The 27,445-nt window shown below is 35.9% G+C and overlaps 1 protein-coding gene across 5 annotated transcripts in view; it reads right to left on the reverse strand.

Annotated features, from left to right (window-relative positions):
* The window catches only part of BBS9 (Bardet-Biedl syndrome 9), a 489,686-nt gene that overhangs the window by 220,156 nt on the left and 242,085 nt on the right, over positions 1 to 27,445 (reverse strand). For all 5 annotated transcript variants that reach the window (XM_054495852.2, XM_054495851.2, XM_054495850.2 and 2 more), the window contains 2 exons: positions 24,600 to 24,740; positions 14,966 to 15,061 (listed from right to left, as the gene is read on the reverse strand). In XM_054495852.2, the coding sequence (XP_054351827.1) occupies positions 14,966 to 15,061; positions 24,600 to 24,740 (237 nt within the window). The remainder of the gene's footprint in view (positions 1 to 14,965; positions 15,062 to 24,599; positions 24,741 to 27,445) is intronic.

Below are 27,445 nucleotides of genomic sequence, written 5' to 3' on the forward strand. Positions count from 1 at the left end.
CGCCAGTGCTAGAATTAATAGTTCATATCCTTCTGCCTAAATCGTATTTATTCAACAGGACCTGGCTCTAATCTCACCTACTCAAATCTTGATTTCTCTGATATCCATGAGAGCTCAATCTGCACCAGCCACATTTTAAGCACTTTACATTCACTTTCTCATTTAAACCCTAACAGCCCTATGAGAGAAATAGTGTTACTAGCCAGTAAGTAACAGAGCAGGCACTGGGACACTAGATATTAATCTTAACTGCCTCATAACATTGTGTCTTCCTGAATTTATATAGAGACTTACTATGTCTACGGTTCACTAGGCACTTAACTACGTAAAACCATGCATTCTTATATAACTTCCAAGATTATTACATTTGCCCCCTTTAAAGGAATTTATACACTTTTTTTTTTTTTTGAGACAGGGTCTCACTCTGTCACTCAGGCTGGAGTGCAGTGGCATGATCTCAGTTCACTGCAACCTCCGCCTCCCCGGTTCAAGTGATTCTCATGCCTCAGCCTCCCAAGCAACCAGGATTATAGGTACCTGCGATGACACACAGCTAGTTTTTGTATTTTTAGTTGAGATGGGGTTTCACCATGTTGGTCAGGCTGGTCTCAAACTCCTGACCTCGTGATCCGCCCGCCTCGGCCTACCAAAGTGCTGGGATTACAGGCATGAGCCACCGCACAGGGTCAGGAATTATACGCTTTTTTGAGATCTAGGACTAAGTCCTCTATTCCATTTAATTCAACACTTATTGACCATCTATTATGCAGATGTCATAAACAGACACACTGGGAGTACAAAGATGAACCCAGTCTTCTTGCTTAGGGAATCTAAGATCTAGCTAGAGTAGCATGATACATGGACATATAAAATATTTCTTTATGTACCCCATAGTACCGTGGTAAATTTTATAAATGCAATTACTTCTTCAGATTGGTTATTAGGACTTCAATTTGTCATCTCCATCCAGAATTCAATAATATATCTCCTCTCATCCCTAGTCATTCCCTTTTACAATGATAAAGAATAAAATATACTGGGTATGCCTGTCACAATCCATGCAAACACACTGGTCTTTACTGCTGAAGTCATACCCCATTCCCCTTAAAGCTTCACCACTCCTCCCTTCACCCCAGTCTTATTCTGGATGCCGAGTTCTGCCCATAATGCTGATTAGGTGTTTTCCTTAATCAAAGATAATACTTTTTAAAATAAATGCCACCGAATATTTACTTTTTTAAATAATGACACTGAAGTTTTAATGCTTTAGAGACAGTACAGTTGTGGCGAGACAGGGGTAGAGAGGTAGATGGGAGAATAATGATGATAAAGCACCATATAAGAACCTTTTAAATCTAGTCTTATCCACACTAAGCTTGAGATCCAACATATTAACTCTAGACTGTATTTATTTACTTTCATTCATTTACATAACTCAGTGCAAGACGCTGGCGATAAAATCAGGAATAAGGGAAGAAGACCTTCTGCCCTCAAGGAGCTCCCAGGAGACTTGGAAAGAGAGCCTGATAGCCGAAGACTGAACACCGCTTCTGCCATCACTCTTCTGCCACCACTGATTCAGGACCAATCATTAGGGCTGACCTTGCAACAGGGGTGCCAGGACTTCCCCCCAAGAAGATATACTACCATTTTCAAGTATAGGAAGGCCTATCACATAACAGAAGAATTAGACAACAGCTACAGAGATGCAAAGGGCACAATACATGATAAGAACTATATTAACAATGATAGATGTTCACGGCTGCCTCAGGAAAAACTGCCATTAATAGTGTTTTTCAGGCTCTGAACTCCCTGGTCTTTGGTATTTTCTTGAAAGTCCACCTGTGAGTTGCAGAACTCGGTGTGAAAGAAAGGTCATTTCATGAGGTACAGACCTGTCTCAGATCTTGTACCAGGATCCTTATTTTTATGTGTGTCTGTCCATCCTGGGCAGCCCACATCCAGGCCCAGGTAACACCCTAGGCTTCTAGGGGGAGCTGAGTTTGGCCAGCTGTATCTCTTTTCACAGCTTTGTGATCTCCCAGAACACTGGCTTCAAATCCTGTTGCACCAGGCCTTGTGGATGTAGCAGATATAGATGAAAAAGTTGCACACTGCAGTGATCCTGGCCTGAGAAGACAGTGAGATGTGGTAGTGGCTCTCAAAGTCACAAAGCCAGATGTGGTGGTGGTGGCAGGTATGGGCCAAATTGCTCAAGACACATATATTGGCACTGCCACAATTGACCACAGTTACCCTCACTATAGGCAGCTTCTGCAGAGCCACAGTCTTGATGGTGAGTGTGGTGTCCCCCACAGAGGCCTACACCTGTGGCAAAAGATTCTGCACTGTGAAGTCCAGGCAGGGTTCCATATCCTCCCACTACACCGTTTGCAGCAAGGAACAGGTCTTGTCCAGGGTAGGTAATTCCTTCCAGGCTTGGAACTCTGCCAATAGTGTCACATCCACCTCCTTGTCCAAGGTTAGGGCATGTCTCACAGTGGGGCACAAGGCCAAGGAGAGGGCACTGCTGGGGCTCTTATGTTGGCAGTGGGCCTTGCAGGTCCCATTCTTAGTGGGGCTCAGCAGGTGCAGGTGGAGCTTGTAGTTGGGAGAGGCTGGTGTGGACATGATGACCAGTGTCTTCAAGCTGTCACCTCTGCCTGCACCATGCCTATCTTTCCCCATGCCTCCGCATTCAGTTGCTTTTCTGACACTGCCTACTGCATGTTGGCTTCCCACACCATCTTGTGGGCTTCCTCAAACAGGCTAGCCAACAGTTCCTCCAGTTCCTGTGCAGCTGCTCCTGCACTAGGAACAGCTGCTCACAGTCTTCGTCCTTCAGCTGCAGCTCCTTGTGAGCTTTGTGCAGCTTCTCCTTCAGGAGCTCAGAGCCCTTCTTGTGAATTCCTATGGAGATCCTGCAGGAATATCTGCCAAAAGCATTAAAGACCTTCCACCAGGTTCGTAAGGTTGAACAGGATCCTTTACAACTCCCAGATTCTGAAATTTCTGCTTTAATATGCTCATTTCCTTTCACGTATACGTACCTTTAAATAAAACACTTAAAACAATGCTTGACATATTAAGCACTCAATAAATGTTACTTATTGTCATTATTGTTTTCATTACTTTCCCCAATTTATTGTAAAATAAAGGGCAGAAATATCATAAATTTCTTTGGACCCACACAGCACCCAGCTAATCAAGTAACTTTCACATAGCAGATACAAAACAACTATCTTTAATAAAATATGTTTTCTTTAGCATACAATTTACTGTCATTTCAAATATAGCTGTAAATTTTTACAGAAATTTCACAGTGCTAATTTTTCAAAGAAAATTCAATTCATTCAGTTTCTAGAAGGATTCTGAATAAGCTTCCACATGCAGATAGAAAAAACTTGGGGTTAGCCTAAATATATATAAAGAATAAAATTCCTTATATATGAAATAAAATAGAGCTGTCAAGAGGAATTTATTCCATTCAACTATAAATTTTCAGTGAAAATGCATTACAAATCTTTAAAAAGATAAACATAAACAACTAGGATTATTATGATATGTTTAAAAGAACTGTATCATCTGGCCCCAGAAGTAAAAAGACACATATATAATTCAAGGTACCTGAAATGAAGTAAAGGAGCAAGCCATGGGGAAATCTATGGGAAGAGCATTGCAAGCCAAAAGAACTGTAAGGACAAAGGCACTGAGGCAGAAATGTGTTTATAGAACACAGAGGAGGAACGTAGTACGTCTGAAGTGGAGTAAGCAGTTTTTATGCTGCACTATAACAAGACATTATACCAGCTTCTGTTAAATCACCCATGTAGGTATTGCAAAAACATCTGGAAACAAAGCATGTTCAGGTATGTCCAGGCAAGCCTGTCCGCCATAAGTTAGCATGAAAATTGATCAGAATTTATCCCTGGGGAAAAAACATGGACATGATTCTCAGCAGAACACCAATAGCATGCCCAAGCTCAGCTGGCCAGAGCTGAGTTCTTGATGAGGAAAGACAAACCCAATTAGGACCTACTCCAATACCTCAGTGAAACTGCCAGGCTGAGTCTTCACTCACAGCTTACACTGGGCATGTGTGTTGTATGAAAGAAAATGGGGGATGCTGTGGGCTAACCAAGAAACGCAGCAATGCCCCAAACTCTTCCTCCAGCGAAGTCAAGTGTCTGCCTCAGCTGCCTATGGAGCTCCTTCCTTTTACTGTCCTGACAAACAAAAAAATCTCTGACAAAATGAAATGTGAACAAGTCTAAGCTTTTCTCTTCTCCTTTTATAAAAATTTGGATTACCTCAACAGGGGCCTATGAGCTCTCCGAAAGGCCCATCTCAATCCCCCATATTGGGCAAAGACTTCCCTCTCTAAAGATAAAGTGACAGAGAAACATCACGTGCAGTAGGTTCAAAGGAAAGGGACAAATCAAAGGGATGAAATTCTCTTTATAAAAGAGAGGTAATAGAAGACAATTCTTGTTTATAGTTTAAATAAGACTCAAGGTAACACTGCATCTCTTCATTTATTCAAAAAATATTGCTGAGTGATAAGTGCTAGGGAGACAATAGTGAACAACACATACATGATCCTAGTTCTCATTCTAGTGAGAAGGGCAGAAAATAAACAAGTGAATAACATATGAAACAGAACTTATGAAAATACTACGATGCAGAAACAAAGGTGCTGTGATAAAGACAAATGGGTGGCCTTTCTTGAGATGCTATGGTCGGGAAAGGCCACATTGAGAAGGTGATGTCAGTGGATAGTACTAATGGTAATAAGGATGAAAATAATACAAGCAGCCAAAATTTACCTAGCACTTACAATGCATCAGGAAATTATTATGTGCTTTTTAGGGGTTATTTCATTTGATTCATATATAATACTACAGTACTATTTTATGGCCATTTAATAAATTTTTTAATGGTTATGTAATTTTTCCAAAGTCATTCAGAGGAATTTTAAGCTAGAGCTGGGGTCTAAACTATCAATTTGAGTCTACACCTCACATTCCTAATGATTTTGTACATAAAGCCAAGAGCCGAATCAGGAACACAATCCCATTCATAATTACCACAAAAAGAATAAAATATCTAGAAATATAATTAACGAGGGAGGTGAAAGATCTCTACAATAAGAATCTACAAAAATATTACTCAGATAAATCAAGAGATGACACAAACAAATGGAAAAACATTCCGTGCTCATGGACAGGAAGAATCAATATCATCGAAATGGCCATACTACCCAAAGCCGTTTACAGATTCAATACTATTCCAATTAAACTACCAATGACAGTCTTCAAGAGCTAGAAAAAATTATTTTAAAATCCACGTGGAACAAAAAAATATAACAAATAGCCAAGGTAATCCTAGGCAAAATGAACAAAATTGGAAGCATCACATTGCCCTACTTCAGACTATACTACAGGGCTACAGTAAACAAAACAGCATGATACTGGTAAAAAACCAGACAAATCGACCAACAGAAGAGAAGAGAGAGCCCAGAAATAATGCTGAACACCTTCAACCATCTAATCTTAACAAAGCTGACAAAAACACGCAAATGGTGCTGAAATAACTGGCTAGCAATATGCAAAAAATTGAAACTGGACCCCTTCTTTACAAAAATCAACTCAAGATGGGTTAAAGACTTAAATGTAAAACCCAGATCTATAAAAACCCTGGAAGACAACCTAGAAAATACCATTCTGGGCATAGGAATTGGTAAAGATTTCATGACAAAGACACCAAAAGCAATTGCGACAAAAGCAAATATGACAAATGGGATCTAATTAAACTAAAGAGCTTTTGCACAGCAAAAGAAACTATAAACAGAGTATACAGATGACCTACAAAATAAGAGAAAATATTTCTAACTATGCACTGGAAAAAGGTCTAATACCCAGAATCTATAAGGAACTTAAACAAATTTACCAGAAAAAAAAGCAACCCCATTAAAAAGTGAGCAAAGGATATGAACAGACACTTTTCAAAAGAAGACATACATATGGCCAACAAGCATATGAAATAATACTCAATATCACTAATAATTAGAAAAATTCAAATCAAAGCCAAAATGAGATACCATGTCACACCAGTCAGAAATGTTAATATTAAAACTAAGTCAAAAAATAACAGAGGCTAGCAAGATTGCAGAGAAGAAAGAATGCTTATACACTGCTGGTGGGAGTGTAAATTAAGTTCAACCCTTGCGGAAAGCAGTGTGGCAATTCCTCAAAAAACTAAAACATAACTGCCATTCGAGCCAGCAGTCCCATTACTGGGTATATACCAAAAGGAATATAAATCATTCTACCATAAAGATACATGCACACATATGTTCATTGTAGCAGTATTCACAATAGCAAGGACAAAGAATCAACCTAAATGTCCATTGACAATAGACTGGATAATGGAAATGTGGTAGGGATACATCATAGAATACTGTGCAGCCATAATAAAGAACATGATCATGTCCTTTGCAGAAACATGGATGAAGCTGGTGGCCAATATTCCTAGCAAACTAATGCAGGAACAATAACAACAACAAAAAAATATTGCATATTCTCACTTATAAGTAGGAGCTAAATAATGAGAACACATGGATACAAGCAGAGAAACAAGAGACACTGGGGCCTACCTCAGGGTGGAGGGTGGGAGGAAGGAGAAAATCAGGAAAAAATAATTATCAGGTACTATGCTTAGTACCTGGGTGAGAAAAGTAATCTGTACAGCAAACCCTCATTACACAAGTTTACTTATATAACAAACCTGCACATGTACCCCTGAACCTAAAAGTTTTTTTAATGTAAAATTCATAATAAACATTTAAAAAGGTGTGATATTTTCAGTAACTTTAAATTTTTAGTTTCTGTTTCTCTCATTTTTTCATCAACATATACAGAAGAAAAATAAAAAACAATTTTTCTGGAATAAAAAATTTACCATTAGGACGGGCACAGTGGCTCACACCTGTAATCCCAGCACTTTGGGAAGCTGAGGAAGGCAGATTGCCTGAGCTCAGGAGTTCAAGACCAGCCTGGGCAACATGGTGAAATCCCATCTTTACTAAAATACAAAAAATTAGCTAGGTGTGGTGGCACACACCTGTAAGTCCAAGCTAATCAGGAGGCTGAGGCAAGAGAATCAGTTGAACTGGGAGGCAGAGGCTGCATTAAGCCAAGATCGTGACTGCACTCCAGCCTGAGTGACAGAGTAAGACTCTGTCTCCAAAAAAAAAAAAAGAAAAAAAGAAATTTGCAATTAGTCTTGGAATTTATAAGCACAACAACATTTTTTGCTTTTTTTAGATTACCAAAAATCCAAAGAATCAATGAGTCCAAGATTTATAAAGTATTATTTTGATTACTAAACATTTTCTCAGTGTTAGTACTCCAAGATGGTTAATACTATCCCTGGAGACTTTCCAGAGTTTATATTTCATGGAGGGAGAAATGAATTTTTCCATTTATAATATAACATAAAAGAACCTGTATTTTAAAATGTGCCCTTAAAATATTAGTAATAAAAATAGCTGTCAAAATGAACATTCAATTTGTTTATTTCTTTTCTTTTGTATCTTGCAATAGTAGCTCAGTGGAAATAACCACTTCAGTTTCCAAATAAAATAAATTTAGATGATCAAAGCCTAGACAATTTCCATAACACTCTATTACAAATGGAGAAAAGAATATATTTAATTAAGGAAAGTACAAAAATGCATCACATCAGTCTTTATGTGTGTCAGAACATCTTCTCAAGTTCATCAATATAATGCTTGTATTCATATCATAAACAGTGAACTATACAATTCATGCTATTTGGAAATTTTGAAATGTGAGACAGAAAAGCAGATGAATGCTTTTTAAACCAAAATGTTGAGGAAATAACATAAACTATTTCAGTAGGTTTTTTTTTTTTTTTTTTTTTTTGAGACGGAGTTTCACTCTTGTCGCCCAGGCTGGAGTGCAATGGCATGACCTCGGCTCACCGCAACCTCCGCCTCCCGGGTTCAAGCGATTCTCCTGCCTCAAACTCCCGAGTAGGTGGGATTATAGGCAGGTGTCACCATGCCCAGCTAATTTTGTATTTTTAGTAGAGACGAGGTTTCTCCATGTTGGTCAGGCTGGTCTCTAACTCCCGACCTTAGGTGATCCACCCACCTCGACCTCCCAAAGTCCTGGGATTACAGGCGTGAGCCACCGCGCCCGGCCTTTCGGTAGGTTTAACATTTTAAATATACAACCTCTTCAATATTAGCAACTAAGGATGGTTTCTCAACGCTTACTTCTCAACAGGCTTTTTCCAAGCTAGATTTATATAATATTCTCACTGTCACTTGATAATATTGCTAAGAAATTTTAAAATAAATATTAACAGTAATATTACATTGCTAAATCACCATATAAGTTAAACTATTCTCAGGGGCATGAGGTGGGTATCAGTTGACCTTAGATTTGGTCATTATACTTGTCCCTAAGTTTCCTGATCTCATTAAAGGACTGTCACAGAGACCTTACCACATGAACTTTCAGCACACAAGAAAATTCACTAATCCTTTGAAACCTCATGCTTTATCAAGCATCAGGATATACTTTCCCCTCTTCCTAGAATGACCTCCATTTGATAGTCTCCTACTCCTTCCTCAAGACCCTCTACAAATAAAATTTCTATGGAGTTTCAATCCTTTAGGATATAACAGCACTAAAAAACATGCTTCTATAGGCACATCAAGCATTCTATTATTGGTTCTCTTTACCTGTTTGTCTCTCCCATTAGTGTAGGAGCTCCACAAGAGCCACAACAGTGTTTATACTTAACATGTCTGCTGAATGAAAAAGAAATAAATGTATTGTCTACCAAGATGAAGTAAAATAATACTCCCACTTCCTTTTTCTCCAGGTATTTTGTATAACACAGTTCAAGATCACATATGCTTTCTTTTGGAAGATGCAAAAGAAATCCTATTTCAAGGCCCAACCATTTTTCACGTATGTAACTACAATCCTTCTATTATACCTGAAAGCAAAATAATCAAAATGGACCAAAAAAAGAATTTTTAAACTTGACCTTATTCAATTCAATCACTCTTTCTAGCATGTTAAAAATCTTTCAGGATATTGAAACATCCGATGTATTAGTTACCTTTTCCATTTTTCAAACACCTACCTGAGGCTATACCAATTTGCTACACATTAGGTATACTTTATCCAAAATGCTCAGGACCAGAAGTGTTTTGGATTTCAGATTTTTTCAGATTTGGGGATATCTGTATTATATACTTAAGCAATTTGGCATTCCAAATCCAAAAATCCAAAATCCAAAATGCTCCAAACTTATAAACTTTTTGAGCACTTTGGATTTTGAATTATCAGATTTGGGATGCTTGACCTGTATTTGCAATTTGTCAGTGTCACTTTGTGACATTGAGAGTATGTGTCTATTCAGCATTCTTTGCAGATTATCAACTTAGCAAGACACAGCATTCTAAGTTGAAAATTCCCTCCAATCTTGGAGAAAACTTCTATGTTGTCTTCTATCATCGAATTATTTTGATGAAAAGCTAAATGCCATCTTGATTCATATCCCTTGAGTAACTTGTTTTTTTTCTTTCTAATCTTTAAGAATACGCTCCTCAGTGCTCTAAAATTCCACAATGATTTGTCTGAGAGGGAGAGAGAAAGAGAGAGTGTGCGTGTACTTTCTCATTCATTGTGCTAAGCATCAAAACAATACAAAAGATCAACAAAACAAAGAGCTGGTTTTTTGAAAAGATAAAGGAAATCAAACAAACCTTTAGACTAAAAAAAAAAGAAGGAAGATCCAAATAAAAGAAAAAGTAGAAATTATATCTGATACTACAGAAATACAAGGAATCATTAAACTGTTATGAACAATTACATGCCAACAAACTGGATAACTTACAAGAAATGATAAATTCCTGGATACATAAACCTACCAAGATTGAACTAGGAAGAAATAGAAAATCTGAACAGACCAATAACAAGTAAGAAGATTGAATCAGTTACACAAAGTCTCCTACCAAAGAAAAGCCCAGGACTTGAGGGCTTCACTGCTGAATTCCATCAAACATTTAAAGAGGAACTAATAACAATTCTACTCAAACTATTCCAAAATATCAAAGAGAATGGAATACTTTCAAATTTCAATCTATGAGGCCAACATTATCCTGATAACAAAATCAGACAAGGACATAACAAAAGAAGAAAACTACAGGCCAGTATCCCTGATGAACAAAGATGCAAAAATCCTCAACAAAACCCTAGCAAACCAAATTTAACACAGCACATTAAAAAGATCATTCACCATGATCAAGTGGGATTGATTCCAGGGATGCAAGGATGGTTTAACATAAGCAAATCAATAAGCATGACACATCATATTAACAGAATGAAGGGCAAAAACCATATGATCATTTCAACAGATGCAGAAAAAGCATTTGACAAATTCAACATCCTTTCATGATTTAAAAAAAACTCAATAAATTAGGTACACAAGGAATGTACCTCAATACAAATAGGCCTTTTCAATATCCACAACTGTGATACCTCATTTTCTTGAAATCTTTGTCCTCATTGGTCTTCTCTCCACTTTAGCAATCCACTCCCCCAATGATGAGCTTGCCATTATCAGAATCTGCAATCTCTCTGAACTCTTGTTCTCAATATCTGATCCATTCTCTGACCACTACCTTTTTTTTCCTTTTTTTTTTTTTTTAACCTAGTTCACTTGCTCTATAACTCCTACTACTTTACTTCCTCAAACTTTCAAGAATTTTGATCAGGTGAACCCATTAATTTTTCACCATGTATCAGTTTTCTCTAATCGTCACCAATTTCCTCACCATCTCAGATTTGGTAGTCCATTATGATAATCAGTCTCATTAAAAACATTTTATCTGTAATTCTGTTTTAAAATCTGAGCCCTGTTTTTAGTTGCTTAGATGCTGATAAACAAATCACTTCCAGGGAAAATCACCTAACAAGGATGGCTGGTTTCAATTCATAACGTAGGATCTCAAACTCCAGATGGAAATTCCACAATGCCTGTTTCCCTCATGAGTTTGCTTTCTTATTTTCACACTATTTTTTTCAGATTTATACATCTTCAAAGTTCCTTTATCTCTCCACCAACAAATCTACAAAGTCTCCCTAGGTGTACATACGATCCCTCCTGTTACAGAGAAGTTGCAAAGGCCTATTCCTCAACCCCTCCCACTAGCTTCTGCATCCCATCCCCTCTCTCTTCTTCACGGACTTATGATCCACTTCTCTTTCCTGATCATCAACCTCTCCCACTGAACTTAATCATTTAAATTAATGTTCAAACATGTTCTAATATTGCTCATTTAAAAACAAAATACACACCTCCTTCATCCTCCATCTCAATTCTGAGTTACTGAAATCCTTATTGAAAACACTACATACTGAAATCTTGCAAAACTAGATACTCAAAATTTATCCTTGGATCAGGCTGCAGCTTAGACCACACTGATTTGGGCTCAGGGAGAATTATATTTAATAAATGGAGTTTTATCATTATTTTCTAAAGTTCTGTGAAATTTGTTTCTCATAATTACATAAGTATAATCTTTATAATTATATAAACTATAGAGATATTATTGAAGGAATTGTCTTTTTGAATATTCATAAGGGAAATTTCATCTTTGACTCAGCATCAGTAAAGGGTATGCATCTCCTCAACAAAAGGTTTAATATTTTGAACACTCTGAAAATGGAAACAAAATGATTTCTTATTATTTTAGGTGACTAGCACCTTTTTGATCATACAGTATGTATTTCTGAGTATTAATCTTATTTCTACCTTTATTAGTTTCCTGCCCCGATTTTCTCTTTCTGTTTTCTTGAAATACTTATTTTCTCTTTTCATATTTTGGATACTTTTAAACTCTTCTAAATTCCTTAAGAAGCAAGTAGAACAAGGCAATGTACAAATAGAGACAAAAGATAAAAACAGAACCAGAGAGAGGCAAGACCAAGAAAAGTATAGAAGCAAAAAGGGGCAGGAGAGACTGGGGAGAGAGAGCTAGCAGTGTTTGTTGTATATGGTAATAAGTCCCTATGTGGATCTGGACCTTAGGAAACCAGCATAAGAATATATACATATTTAGATAATAGCATATTTTTCTGAAATCCCATTATACTGAATCACTCGAAATTATAGATATCCATGCAGAAATATTTTGCAATTATAAAAACATTTGATCTCACAAAATTAGAACTTCCCTATTATTTTCAATTTAGGACTGTGGTAACAGTTTTCGGAAATGTTGCTAGCATATTTTTCCCAAATTTAAGCACTACTTTTTTTTTTTTTGAGACAGGGTCTCACTCTGTTGCGCAGGTTGGAGCGCAGTAGTGCAATCTCAGCTCACTGCAGCCTCAACCTCCCAGGCTTAAGTGATCCTCCCACCTCAGCTTCCAGAATAGCTAGGACTACATTCATGTACCACCACAACTGGCTAATTTTTTTTTTTTTTTTAAGTAGGGACTAGGTCTCACTATGTTGCCCAGGCTGGTCTTGAACTGCTAGGCTTAAGCGATCCTCCCACCTTGGCCTCCCAAAGTGTTGGGATTAAAGGGGTAAGCTGCTACACCCAGCTACTATCCTGCTTTCTAAAAATATAATCCTACTCAGTTCCCCAGGGAATTTGGTTTGGTGTCTGAGACAATGAGCTACACCTTACTTTTCTCTTGTTTGCTTTGACTGGTCTATACTGAATCAGAAAAAGGAACTAAAATCACCATACAGCATACATGAAGCCTTGGTTGATTACCAAGCAGGTTTTAAAAAGAGATGAATACACAGAACCCACAGAAAATACTATCCAAGAGCCAAGGACAATTCTATGTGACTTACGAATCATTTGACTGTTTACTATGGAAGACATACTAGGTTCTTTCCATTTGTAGGATTTTTCTGTAAAGCAGATTGCTGGACTATAATTAATACTAGGTACCTTTCAAAAAATGAAAAATGTCAAACACAGATTGGGTACAAATTAGTTCATTCCTTTCTTAGGAATGAATACTCTGATAAAGCAGTAGGAGCACCAACATCTGCCTCAATCCCAGAAAAGTACACTGTCTTTATACCTCTCTCTCTCCATCACCATAGGCATCTCCTAGGTAGGATTCTGTGTGTCACTGTAGCCAAAAACCATCATAGAATCGTAATGACTATTATTCAGGTTTCAATTTACACAGTTCATTTGGCTCCTTGTTTAAAAGGTCCTGTCCTATTCCATTATTTGATTTTGTCTACCTACACTATGGCTAAGTCAGGGAATTGCCATACATTCAGATAAAGAGAATAAATCAGATATATAATTGATTTTTGGTAAAATTTAGATAGCAGTAAGGTAATCATGGGCAACATCAGTGTTCTACTTGTTGCTTTATATTAAAAGTTATAAATAAAATACATTAGGATATAAATATCTTCATTTGCAAAAATTTTTGCCTTTTTTAATGGTCTCAATTGCAGATTCATTATACAGCACTATCAACTGCAGTCAAACAAATGTGTACAATTTCCCAAACAAATGTTGTCACAACTTTTTTAGTTTAACTAAGGATAACTGTTAAACTAAGAGAAATGCACCAAAATGGTTCTACCATCCAACTGGAGATTAAAGCTAATCAAAGCAAAATGGTGCTATGTATTTACAGTTAGCAATATTGAACTATACATTTGAAATTTTGTTGAGAGGATAGATCTCATATTAAGTCTTCTTATCAAAATAAAATGATTTGTTTTTTAAAAAACGATGCCAATGTAAAGAATACTGCAATCATGACCAATTAGAAAAATCATGAAAACAAAGAATCTCCTCTTTCTTCTCAGAGTTGTTATTTCTGTGACCTATTATTGAGTCTTCAATAGTATCTGAGTCTATTTTACCAGTCACCAATTGACATATTCCAGAAACTATTATGATTTTAGCCATAAAAACATTGTTACAGTTTCTAAATGGGATGTCTGTTCCTCCTGCTAATACTTTTCTTTTTCAAAAACAGATGGCCTTATTGTACTCTTATTATTAGAAATGCAATAACCAACTACAACTGCAAGTGCATGGGTAGAAAGTGAAAGCTCACCAGAAAAACTAGAGATTTTTTTTTATTGGAATGTCCTGAGCCAGACTATTTCAAGGGGGTATGGGTGTGTGTGTGTGTGTGTGTGTGTGTGTGTGTGTACTTTTTTCTCTCAATACAAATTCGTTAAACACTTCCTTTCTTAATATCTTACTTTCTTTCCATGAAGGTGTGTATAACTTAGTAAGTTCAGTAGCTTCAATATACTACATATGTCAAGAGCTAGTTTTACATTGACTAGTTTCAACTATTATTCTCACATACATAAAGCAACCAAATCAATAAAGCATATTTAAATTCAAACTTGACTATATAGTTACTACACCTTTCTGCCTATTGAAATTACACTCAGCAAAAGCTATCCACTTTCACTGTCATCTTTGCCAATGTCCAAAAGGAATAAACAAGAATATATGCAAACAAAAAAATTCCAAGTTCTAGGAGTTCCCAAATCTAGTTCACCATATACCTACCTCAAAAATATTTTTCATTTCTTTATATTCCTCTCTTAGACTCTCCTTAGCTCCAAGACAAAAATTACATACACTCTGATAAAGTGAATATATCAGTTACATATCTGATTTTTGGTGAAATTTAGATCATGGTAAAGTAATCTTGGGCAACATCAGTGTTCTCTAATAAAACACAATCCTAACCTCATAACTTTCACGTCCTATCTACTTAATATCATGGCTTTTACTGAAATCTAAATGAACATCACCCTTTGCAGGAATTATTGATGTGAGTATCCTCTGTGATATGGTATCCTTAGAAAAAAATTTAAAAAGCAGTAATAACATGGTTTTACTTACGAGAAGTTTTGGAAGCAAGAAGAGTAACTCGAGCACCTCCTAAGAAGTGAAAACCCATTACGTTCACCTGATCATCATCTGACTCACTGGCAAAACCTACAAAGAAAAGAGAGAAGTCACTTTATGTAACCAGAAGGCAAAATTAACACATTTGAAATAGAAACCTTAGTTGAATGATGCGTGTTTTTTATGTCACTAGTCATGTATAAACTCCATGTGTGAGCTATAATATATTCACCTTGATTTCCATAGTAGCTTCCAATTAATGAAATTTCTGCCTTACACTAAAACTCTGGAGTCATTTAATTTCATTTATTCTAATGGTTGATTCCCGATATGAGACAGAACACACGCAAGATGAACTTAGAATATCTTTTCACGCCAGATAGCAAGGAAGCTATTACTGAGCCAGTAGGGTTTTATGAAAACAACTTGAAAGCCAGCTTAAAGAGACTACTACTGGCCAGAGATAAAAATATTAGGGTATCAGAGAAAATAATAATTGCAATAGAGTAAAACACATCAAATATGTTTAAAGGCATGAGTTCATACAGAGACTTAAAAACAAAATAAAAACAAACGGTCACTATTGGATGATCCTAGAGAATCAATACTATTTATTTTAAGCTCTATTTATTTAAAATATTTTAAAAATTAGTAATAAAGGGAAAGAACCAAGCATTTATCCTGAAAACCCTACTCAAACTGCACCATATAACAACTACTAAAGGAAAGGTTCTCTCTGTAGAAATATTCCAGCTAAAAAATGAAGAAAGTGTGAAAGAAACAGAATATTTATTTTTCAGCCTGTAGTGAACTAATAGATCTCAGCATTGAATATCAATGGCTGTTGCCATCACACACAAAAAAAGACAAACAAATATTATGTGCCCTCTGTCTGCTGAAAGTCTATACTACCATCCATGAAGAACTCCGGCCAAAATAATCAATCTTGACTCTGATAGCTGTAGATCCAACTTACCAATTTACAGACAAAGTGACAGAGAAAAGAAATATTAGGCCAGGCGTGGTGGCTCACGACTGTAATCCCAGCACTTTGGGAGGCCGAGGTGGGCAGATCATGAGGTAAGGAGATCGAGACCATCCTGGCTAACATGGTGAAACCCCATCTCTACTAAAAATACAAAATATTAGCCGGGTGTGGTGTGCCGGGTGTGGTGGCATGCGCCTGTAGTCCCAGCTACCCAGGAGGCTGAGGCAGGAGAATCGCTTGAACCCAGGAGGTGGAGGTTGCAGGAAGCCAAGATCGTGCCACTGCACTCCAGCCTGGGCAACAGAGTGAGACTCCATCTCAAAAAAAAAAAGAAAGAAAAGAAAAAAAAGAAACATTAAACATCATCACAGGGGTAAAGGATGTCACCAAGATGGTGAAGTAGGGGACTCCAGTCTTCATCCCCAGCAAAAAAATTAGAGAGAGAGACAGACAACTATTCAAAAACCATAATAGCCCTATGGGAGCTCAAGGGCCCATTTAAGAAGCTGCAGCAAAACGGAACAAATGGCTGGTTATATTGGCATACCTAAGATGCCTACAGACGGCTAGTGACAAAGAATAAAGGCAACAGCCTATTGGTGACAGTCGTGGAGTGGGAATTTCCATGGTTCCCAGCAGCCTGCTCCACAGAAGACACCAGCATCTTTTGCCACTGAGGTACCCAACAGCCATTTCCACCAGGGAACCTCAGAGAGGAAGGCATGGCTCTATATTCCCTTGCTCAAGAAGTAGCTGCTGTTGTACCACCTCAGAACCAAAACCACCACCTCTCCAAACCTTGCACATTCCCCTAACCCCCAGGCCACAGTCACTTCATGAATGTGTATACTTCAGACACTGGCTCTGTGGCTGCACTATGCCCATCCATGTCTCAGATACCAGAGCTACCACCAGAGTGAGCCAGCTCACACTCGAGGTCCTACAGCTAAGTTCTCTCTGCGTATTCCTATGGTTCAGTCATTACATCACCTGCCATAGAGGACAAGGTCCCATCCTGTACCCCAGAGCCAGAGTAACTGCACACATCCATGCTCCCATCTCGGGCTCCCCGGCTGTTTCATAAACACTAATGCCTCACATACCATCACCAACATAGCAATGGTGGTTCCTGTGCCCCAGGCACTGGTGCCATTACCACCCAAAGCTCAGAACCAAAGTCCCTTTACACATATCCATACTTCAGGACTTGGCTCCATGGCATCTCCATAGGTGCCACTCATCAGGCACTGGAAACTGGCCCACAAGCCAGATACAGTGCCAAGAGGGATCCCCTTGGCCATGATTTCCCTGGTGGGAGAAAAAGAGATTGGGAGTACCCTAGCATCCACTGCCATTAAAGATCCCAATAGCCCTCACTATTGCTGAGAACACTCACAGAGTTGGCAACTGAGGATACCTGCAATCTTAACCAACACCAACCACAGCTAAGAGAGCTGCACACAGTTTACATTGTTATGCCTTTTCCAGGGCCAGAACCTCTACATCTCATACTGCCAGCACTCTTGACCCTTCCATAGAAGAAGGTCTTTCGCACCAAAATCAGCACACAAAGTTAGAAAGAGGAGACTGATCCACCAAATGTGCCAGCATCAAAGTATGGCAACAAGAAACATGAAAAACAAAGAAGACATACCCCTACCAAAAGAACACAATGATTTCCCAGTAGCTGACCCCAAAGAAATGGACATCTACAGGTTAACAAAGAATTCAAAATAATTGTTTTCAGGAAGCTCAAAAAACCAGGAAAAAAAAAAAACAGAGAAACAAAACTCAGAAGAATAACAAGTTTGGGAGCTGAAAAAATACAATGAATGAAATGAAAACAGCTGGGCGCAGTAATCCTAGCACTTTGGGAGGCCAAAGCAGGCACATCATTTGAGCTCAGGAGTTCGAGATCAGCCTGGGTAACAAAGTGAAACCTTGTCTCTACAAAAAAATAAGAAAATTAGCCAGGTGTGATGGCATGCACCTGTAGTCCCAGCTACTTGGGAGGCTGAGGTCGGAGGATTGCTTGAGCCCAGGATGTCAAGGCTACAGTGGGCCATGATCATGCCACTGCACTCCAGCCTGGATGACAGAGCAAGACCCTGAGAGAAGAGGGGAGGTGAGAGGAGAGGGGAGGTGAGAGGAGGGGGAGGAGGACAGGATGGGAGAAAAGGGCACAGGGGGAGGGGGGACGGATGGGAGAGGGAAGAGGAGGGGAGGGGAGGGGAGGGTGAAGGAGGAAAATACAAGGAAGAACATCAAAAATAGAACTGATTAAGCAGAAGAAAGAATCTGTGAACTCAAAGTCAGATTATTAGAAAATACAGTGAGAGGAGGAAAAAAATGAAAGGAAAGAAGAAAGGCTGCAAGATTTAGAGAACAGTATCAAGCAAAACAATAAGAGAAAACCTTCCAAATCTGGAGAGAAGTATAAATATCCAGATATAAGAAACTCATGACATCAAAACATAAAATGTGGGGGGATGAAGTAAAAATTATTCACATAACTGTAGAAAAAAACTAAATTACAGATCAATTTCTCTCATGAATATAGATTAAAAAAATTCTAAAATACAGTTTGGCAAATTAAATCTAAAAATATAGTGAAAAGATAATATATCATGACCATCTATAATTTATCTCAAGAATGCACGGTTGGGCTAACATTAAAAATTAATCAATGTAATCCACCATATTTAACCAAATAAAGAAGAAAACGATAAGAATGTCTCAGCTGATGTAGAAGTAGTCTTGAAAAAATCCAATATCCATTCCTGATTACAGTCTCAGTAACCTAGGAATAGAAGGGAACTTCCTCAACCTGGTAAAAAAAAAAAAAAAAAAAAACTAAAAAATACTTATAGCTAAAACATACTTAATGGTGAAAGACAATGTCTGTTCTCACCATTTCTATTCAACATTATCCCAGAAGTTCTAGCCAAGGCAAAAAGCAAGCAAAAACAAACAATCCAGTTGGAATGGAAGAAGTAAAACTGTTTTGATTTGCATGTAACATAATCATCTATGTAGAAAATCTGACTGATTAAATCTACAAAAATGCTAATAGAGCCCACAAATGGTTTAACAATGTTGCATGATACAAGATTGATATAAGAAAATCAATTGTAAGCCAAGCAGGGTGGCTCACGCCTGTAATCCCAGCACTCTGGGAGGCCAAGACGGGTGGATCACCTGAGGTCAGGAGTTCAAGACCACCCTGACCAATATGGTGAAACTCCATCTCTACTAAAAATACAAAAATTAGCCAGGCATGGTGGTGTGTGCCTGTAGTCCCAACTACTTGGGAGGCTGAGACAGAAGAATTGCTTGAACCCGGGAGGTGAAGGTTGCAGTGAGACGAGATTGGACCACTGCACTCCAGCCTAGATGACAGAGTGAGACTCCATATCAAAAGAAAATAAAATAAATTGTATTTCTATGTATTAACAAAGAACAATCTGAAATTGAAATAAAACAAAATAGCATAAAAATATATGAAATAGGGATATATCTGACAAAAGATTTGTAAAACCTGTACATGAAAAACTACCATCCCTCACAGAGAGAAACAAAATAGACCCTAAATAAATGAACGATGGTCTGCACTTTCATCTTAAGAAACTAGAATACAGAGAGAAAATTATACCATGTTCAATATTGTTAAGATATCGGTTCTCTCCAAATTGATCTATGGAATCAATACAAACACAATCCCAATCAAAATCCCAACAGCCAGTTTTCTTTAATTTAGAAGGTGATTCTAAGATTCATATGAAAATGCAAAGGACCTAAAATATCCAAAACAACATTGAGAAGAATAAAGTTGGAGAAATTACACTACTTGACTTCAAGACTTATTATAAATATAGTCATCAAAACACAATGTTATTGGTATATAGCAATAGACAAAGATATCAATGGAACAAAATTAAGAAAGCAGAAATACACCCACATAAATGTGGTCAGATGATTTTCAACAAAGTTGAAAAGGCAATTCAGTGGAAAAGGATAGTCTGAAAAATAGTGCTGTAACAATTAGACACCCAGATGCAAAAACATGAATTTCATCCATCCCTCACATCACACATAAATATCAGCACAAAATGGGGAAGAGACTTAAATGTAAAGTTTAAAACTAGAAAACTTCTACCAAAAAAAAAAAAGAGAGAAACTTTGCAACCTTGGATTAGGAAATATCTCTTAGATGTAACAGTAAATTTATGGTCCATTAAGAAATTGATAAACAGGGGGTTTATCAAGATTAAGAACTTCTGCTTTTCCAAAGATTCTGTTAAGAAAATCAAAATACATGCCACAGACTGGGAGAAATTATTTGCAAATCACATATCAAATAAAGGAATAAAAAAAGACAGATGAAAAAGAACACATACTATATAGTTCCATTTTATAAAATTCTAGAAAATGCAAATTAATCTCTAGTAACAGAAAGCAGATCAGTGGTTGCTTGGGATGCAAGATAAGGAATTATTAATAGACAAAAGGAAACTTTTGGCAGTGATGGATATGTTCAGCATCTTAACCGTTGAGATGGCTGCACAGATAAATACAGAAATCAAACTTTTCAAAACTATACACTTCAAATGTGTAATTATGGTACAAAAGTCATACTTCAATTTAAGCTTTCTTAAAAGCACAAAAATATGCACTGAAGCTGTGTTTGAGAATAAAAGAATGTATAAAAACGTACCAGAAAAAATAAGCAATTATTTTATAATCTTAGAATAGAGATCATTGCAGGCATAATATGAAAACCTGAAACTATGAAGAAAGCAATTAAGAAATTTTACTACCTAAAAATATAAACCTTAAAAGAAGGAATTAAAAGAAGAAATGCAAGTAGTTAAGAAAAATTAAACATACAAGAAATTCAAGTTAAAAATGAAATGTCATTTTTTACCTAATAATGTCAAAAATTTAAAAAGATTTAATGAATCCAGCTGCTATCATGCGCATGAACCTTGATGCTGGGAGTATAACGTGATACAATTTTTCAAAAAGGCAGCTGGTATTTGAATAAAGTTTTCAAATATGCATACCCATTAACTCAAGCATTTGTCTCCAAAGAATTTCTCCTAAGAGAAATAGAGAAGTACAAAAAACTGATAGGTACATGACACCTCCAAACAATGGAATATTATGTAACCATTAAAATATAAATGTATTGACAAGCAAATGTAGAAACACACTTGAGCAACATAAAAGACTATTATCAAATGACATTTTATCTGTTATTACATTTAAGTAAAATTTTTGTATAAAACTACTGGTATTGTGACATACATTGATGGTCAGGTAATTCAACACATGTTCCCAACCCCCTTTTCTCTAGCCCATTTAGTTCTCAGCCTCTTGTACTGCTTAAAAGAAGCCATGTGACAAAAATTATGGCTATTGAAAGCTAAGCAGAAATTTCCTAGGGAATCTTCTGAAAAAATTCTTTTCTGATAAAAGTTATCATCATTACTATATTGCTATTTCTTCCCCCTACCTCCTACCTTGTAGTAAGATATAATGCCTGAAGCTGAAGCAAATATCTTATTGCCGTGGAACAAGTCAACACACTAAAGATGGCAGATTACAAAAAAAGAAAAAATGCTAGGTATTTCATAAAAGTCATAAACTACTGCCACAGCTTCCACTGCCCACTTCTGGATTTCTCTTTATATGAGATAAAGAAATGTCTTGGCCAGGCACGGTAGCTCACACCTGTAATCCCAACATTTTAGGAGCCCGAGATGGGAAGACCACTTGAGCCTAGGAGTTCAAAACCAGCCTGGGCAACATAGTGGGATCCTATCTCTACAAAATAATTTTTTTTTAATTAGCTAGGCATGGTGGTACATGCCTGTAGTCTCAGCTACTCTAGAGGCTAAGGTGGGAGGACTGCTTGAGCCCAGGAAGTAGAGGCTGCAGTAAGCCATGATTGTGCCACCGCACTCCAACCTCAGTGACAGAATGAGACCCTGTCTCAAAAAAAAAAAAAAAAAAAAGGTATTTATTGCTTAATTCACTTTTCTGGGGTGCCAGAAGCACCCCAGATAGCTATTTATATATGTAAATAAATGTTTTCTATATAACTATTAGGCATATTAAAAGGTTTTTCTTATAATATTCTCTATTGGCAAGGTTTGGGGTACTAGACGCCTTTATTCAAACATTGTTATTAGGGTTAACTAGTATTCCTTCAGGAAGTCAATTTCACACTACATTTCAGAAGTTTTAAAAACATTCTGATTCTCTGTCTGACCCAGCAATTCCACTTTTAAATATTCATCAAATAAACTATAATAAATTTGAAGAAGTATTGTTACAACAATGTTCATCACAGCTATATTTACAATATTAATAAACTAAAAACAACATAAATATCTAAAAGTATAATGCTGGTCAAATGATTTTATAGTATGGATTTATGAGAGAATACTATGTAATCATTAAAATCATATATCAAAAATATCTAATGGTGTAAAAAGATGTCTCAAAACAGTATGACAAGTGAAATTCTTTTTGGGGATAAATGCCTAGAGAAAATATTTATTTAAAGATTAGAAAAATGTAATGAAACAGAAAAAGGTATTGCTGGATAGTAGAGTTACTAGTAACCTTCACTTTTTTCCCTTTGGTTATTATATTTTCTAAATTTCACATTTCTTTTGTAATAGGAAAAATTAAAGCTATTTTAAATATACCTATATTTGTTCACAGAAAGAGAACTGGAATAAACAAATGGGAAGACATGTAGGGTAAAAGTTGTTTTATTTCTTCTCTATAAAGCTCATTAATTTTGCTTCTTTCAGTTAAAAAAACAGACAGAAGATTTGCAATGGCAACTTTATCTAAGTCTTACTTTTATAAGAGTGAAATGATACTTATTTTAAACAAGCACATTATTCCATCCAACATGTTTAACATGAATATAAATCCAGGAATTTTTTTAAAACCACTCTATATCATATATATTGGATCCCAGAAGAAATTTTTAAAAATTTGTCATTGTGTCCCATTCCTAAAGTGAGTAAGAAGCAAATATATGCTGATGAGCATAATGACATCAAAATAATTGAGCCCAAAATCAGGAGGAAAATGGATACGTCATCTAAGCTTTCTTTAGTACACACTATCTAATTCGTATCTTATGGACATTACCTTTCTGCTCAAAGGCATGTGTTTTTATTCAATTCTAATTGGGTTCCATTTATCTACAGTAAAGATCAACCCTTCCTCAGAAGTCAGGTGCTTAAACGTTTTTCAAAGCCACCAATAAATTTGGTGTTCAACATATAATTTCCAACTATGTTCCTAAGGTAGTATAGGAGACCCAATAAACTAATAAGTTTATGCAAGATGTTACAGAAGGTAGTGAGTCTGTTTTTTTCATAATCCAAGTTTGTTACAAGAAAACTGACTAAAAAATAAGGAGGTAAAAGAAGAGATGGGAGAAAGAACCTAAAAGGTAAAAAATATTTTGCTTTTTTTTTAAAAAAAAAATATTTTTATTTAATACTTAAAAAAAATATTTTTTTAAAATAAAATATTTTTATTTAAAAAAAATATATATTTTACCTAAAAGGTAAAAAATATCTCCAAACTCAATTCACACTTAAGAATAGAATAATTGTAGTAAAACATTTAATCTTGGAGATTTTTCAGAGTTATATATAAATAAAATTTTTGAAACACTGCAAATAATAAAAAATAAATTATAAGCACTTTAAGTAGTTAATAACACAAAAGTTGACTTACCATAAATTTCTAAACCTTGTGAGAAGTATTGTTTGTATCCTAAATCTTATCCACTAATGCAAAGGTGAAGATGCATCTCATAGCAACAGTGCTGATTTTTAACGAAGGATTTAAAAGGGTTGATTTAATTCCAAGTTTTTATTCTTCAATTCTACCCCACCATCAAGAAAGTTAATGACATGACACACTAAAAACCTTGGTTACTAAGGGTGTTTTATCCAATAAAACCTTCTTTAGTTTCTAAGCCACTCAGAAAGAAAAACTGACACTTCTCTCCAAGTCATACCATCACAAATTACCCCAAATGTTCACTGTGATATTCAAGCATTAAATATGAAACCCTTCTAAACAACCAGAAGCACAGGATGCACACCCTCTAGCTGCTGTAGACAGCAGAATAAAACAGTACAAAGAGCATCTACTTATGAGATTACTTTTCAGAGACATAAGAATATACTTTAAAAGGTACATATACAAAAGCCTACAATGAAGATAAATAATAAATATTTATACATTTAGAAGACAGATATATCCAAAAACCTACCATAAAGATGAATAATAAATATTTATATTCCAAGCCAAAAAAATTCACAGTCTAAAGAGAAATACTTGATGTTTTTATTTCTGAATACCATAGCAAAATAATTATTATGATAATTTTAATCAAACTTAAAAGGAATACCTTATTACCTTGTTGATATAAGCTATTCACCTTTGAACAGGCAAAGGAGGGAAAAATCCTGGAGGCAGTTTTATACGCTTACTTAACAATTATCTGATAATTACTCCATCATTAACTGCTGATGAAGGATTCCATTCTAAATTCTTAGCATTTTTGATGCTGCAGGCATGTTATTTCAAAAGTCTTACCTGGGAAGAGACTAAGAAGACTGACTGGAGATTTGTTGGTGTCAATAGTAATTTTGTGGCTTGCGGTTTTTGAAGGCTGACCTGGTAGGCAAATTAACTTTAGGGGAAGTCTAAATTTACATTGGATAACTCGCGGAATGCCTGAAATAAAAGAGAGATATGTAGTTTCATAGACTTGACAAATAATTTAGCAAAAAAAAATTGTACTGCTAATAGTTTGAGCAGCAACATATCTTGGTTTGTTTGTTGCCTGCCTATTTTGCTTAACAAAGCTGAAATAACTGTAAATTATTATCATGATTCATATTTCATTACTATTTTCAAAAGGTACAAGGCAAAAATAAAATTTTAAAAGAAGCATAGACATGAGCTCTGTCTTTAATAGTAGTATCATATTTTTAAAATCATCACATTTGGATACTATATAAAACATTACAGTTACTTACATTCAATTACTGAACTAAATCTTTAAGACCTTCAGAGCTCTAGCCCTAATCCAAGACTATCAGCAAACATGAGCAAAGAATATGAAGTTTCTATCATATCTTTAAGACTCTGTATTACCATATCTAAAAATTTCTCTACTCAAAAACATTTTAAATCTTTAGCTTTTTTTACTTGATGAAGATTCAAATTATGAATATGAAAGCAAGATTTGCTCTTCTGAAGTTCTATTGAAGTCCATGTCCATTTTATACATTAATATATAGAATATTACCTTTATATGAATTATACTTTTCTCAAGTCATTTAACTTTACATATCACTTTAAGTGACATTTTAGACATTTAGACAGTCATTCAATTGTCAAATGATTTTAATACTCATACATGCATACTGAAATAGGTAACTGAATATATGACAATGAAGAGTTTCATATTAGAATTTGTATAAAGCTTTTCAAAATCATTTTCAGTATTTTTACAGAAAATGACATTGAAACCAAAGCAAATTAGGCTCTCTACTTATAAATCTAGGAAAGCAATACTAAAATCCTAGTTTTCTCTCCTTTTTTTCTAGAACTCTGTTTTTGACTGGTTAAGATGAAAGATAATATATAGAAGCCTATGTCGTGCCACAGTGCTGTAGAAAAACTGAACACTCAAAATGTTCTAACTCTACTTGATGAATCCATACATTAATTCCTTTATTTCTTTATAGAGGAGTCAGGGAGCTGCTTAAAAATAGCAAAAGCAGAAGCAGTTAGTTTGGAGACATGATCCCAAAGCAGGATCCCTGGAATTAGCAATATATTTTGCTAAAGTCAATTGGAATTGTATGTCTTACTCCACATCCAAGCTGGGAGTACACTTTTCAGTACTACTTATTCACTAGGATAGTGAGAAATCACCAACAATGGCAAGCATATTGATATATGAGGTCAATTAAATACTGTTTCAGAGCATGTGGAGCATATTTGTCATTCTCTTCAATATAATCTATTATCCATCAAGTTTTACATAGCTCATTTTTTCCTCATAACGAGCAGATGTTAAATTCACTTCTCCTGGAATCCTAGATACAAATTACAACTGGTGTCTCTTAAGAAAAGTCCCAGGGTATTATTTCATGACATTCTGTGAGGTTTTTAGAGGCATGTGTATTTTTACTTTACAATGATGAGATGTTTTGACTCAAAATATTATGGTAACATGATCTAAGATACAGCACAAAGCACAACTGTCAATATCACCACAAAAAATTACAAAGCACTACTTTCTCCAACTTAAAGGAAATTTCCATACACTCTATATATCCTCAAATTATGGAAATACACCCACTGAGTATGTTTCCTCTACAATAAGTAAACTGTAGAGAAAATTTCAGATTGTATCAATTAATAGATACAATCTGGAAAGAACAAGGAAACTTAAACTTGTTTCCATCTCCTTCATTTTTAATGACTAGTACAACAAAAACAAATGCTTCCTTTTCTGACAATTCTGTATAGGCACAAAAAGAAACTATCTTCTATATACCTTCAACCAAATTCTGAGCTAATTATTCAAACCAGAATTTGGCTGTGAATGTTCCTCTAAAACTATACTGCTAAAACTGTAGCCACTACTTTACTTGGACCAGGTACTGACTGAATTCACAGTTAAAAACAATTAAATATAATCAACAACACTGCCTATAAGTGACTGAGCCTATATATTTGAAGATTATTACCCTACATCTCCACGAACCCAGAGCTAAAGAAACTGGTAGTGTATATGTTTTCAGAAATCGAAACAAATGGATTGCAAGCACTAATAAACCCAAGAAGGAAAATACATTATAACTCAATTTACAGTTCAGTTAGGTCAGTTAATGACAATATCACACACTAGGGCAATGGTTTGCAGTTGCTAAGATTTGTAGAACCCTTCCAGAATATCTTTTCTCTGCAGGAATTATAAGCCTGTTTCATAGGACAGTTGGAAAACATTACTTTGAAAAATGATGACACTCATACTTAATAAAATGATTATGGCTATTTTTTAAATGATGGCAGCTTGAAAAGTTTTACCATTAGGGAGAAAAAGTTATGAAATTTAAAAAAACCAGTCTACAGAAACCATCCCTTAAAAGAAAAATTAGAATGTCACTATTTTTTTTTCTTTTATTATTATTATTATTATTATTATTATTATACTTTAGATTTTATGGTACATGTGCGCAATGTGCAGGTAAGTTACATATGTATACATGTGCCATGCTGGTGCGCTGCACCCACCAACTCGTCATCTAGCATTAGGTATATCTCTCAATGCTATCCCTCCCCCCTCCCCCCACCCCACAACAGTCCCCGAAGTGTGATGTTCCCCTTCCTGTGTCCATGTGTTGTCATTGTTCAATTCCCAC

This window comes from Pongo pygmaeus, chromosome 6, assembly GCF_028885625.2.
Source record: "Pongo pygmaeus isolate AG05252 chromosome 6, NHGRI_mPonPyg2-v2.0_pri, whole genome shotgun sequence".
In the NCBI taxonomy this organism is placed as follows: domain Eukaryota; kingdom Metazoa; phylum Chordata; class Mammalia; order Primates; family Hominidae; genus Pongo; species Pongo pygmaeus.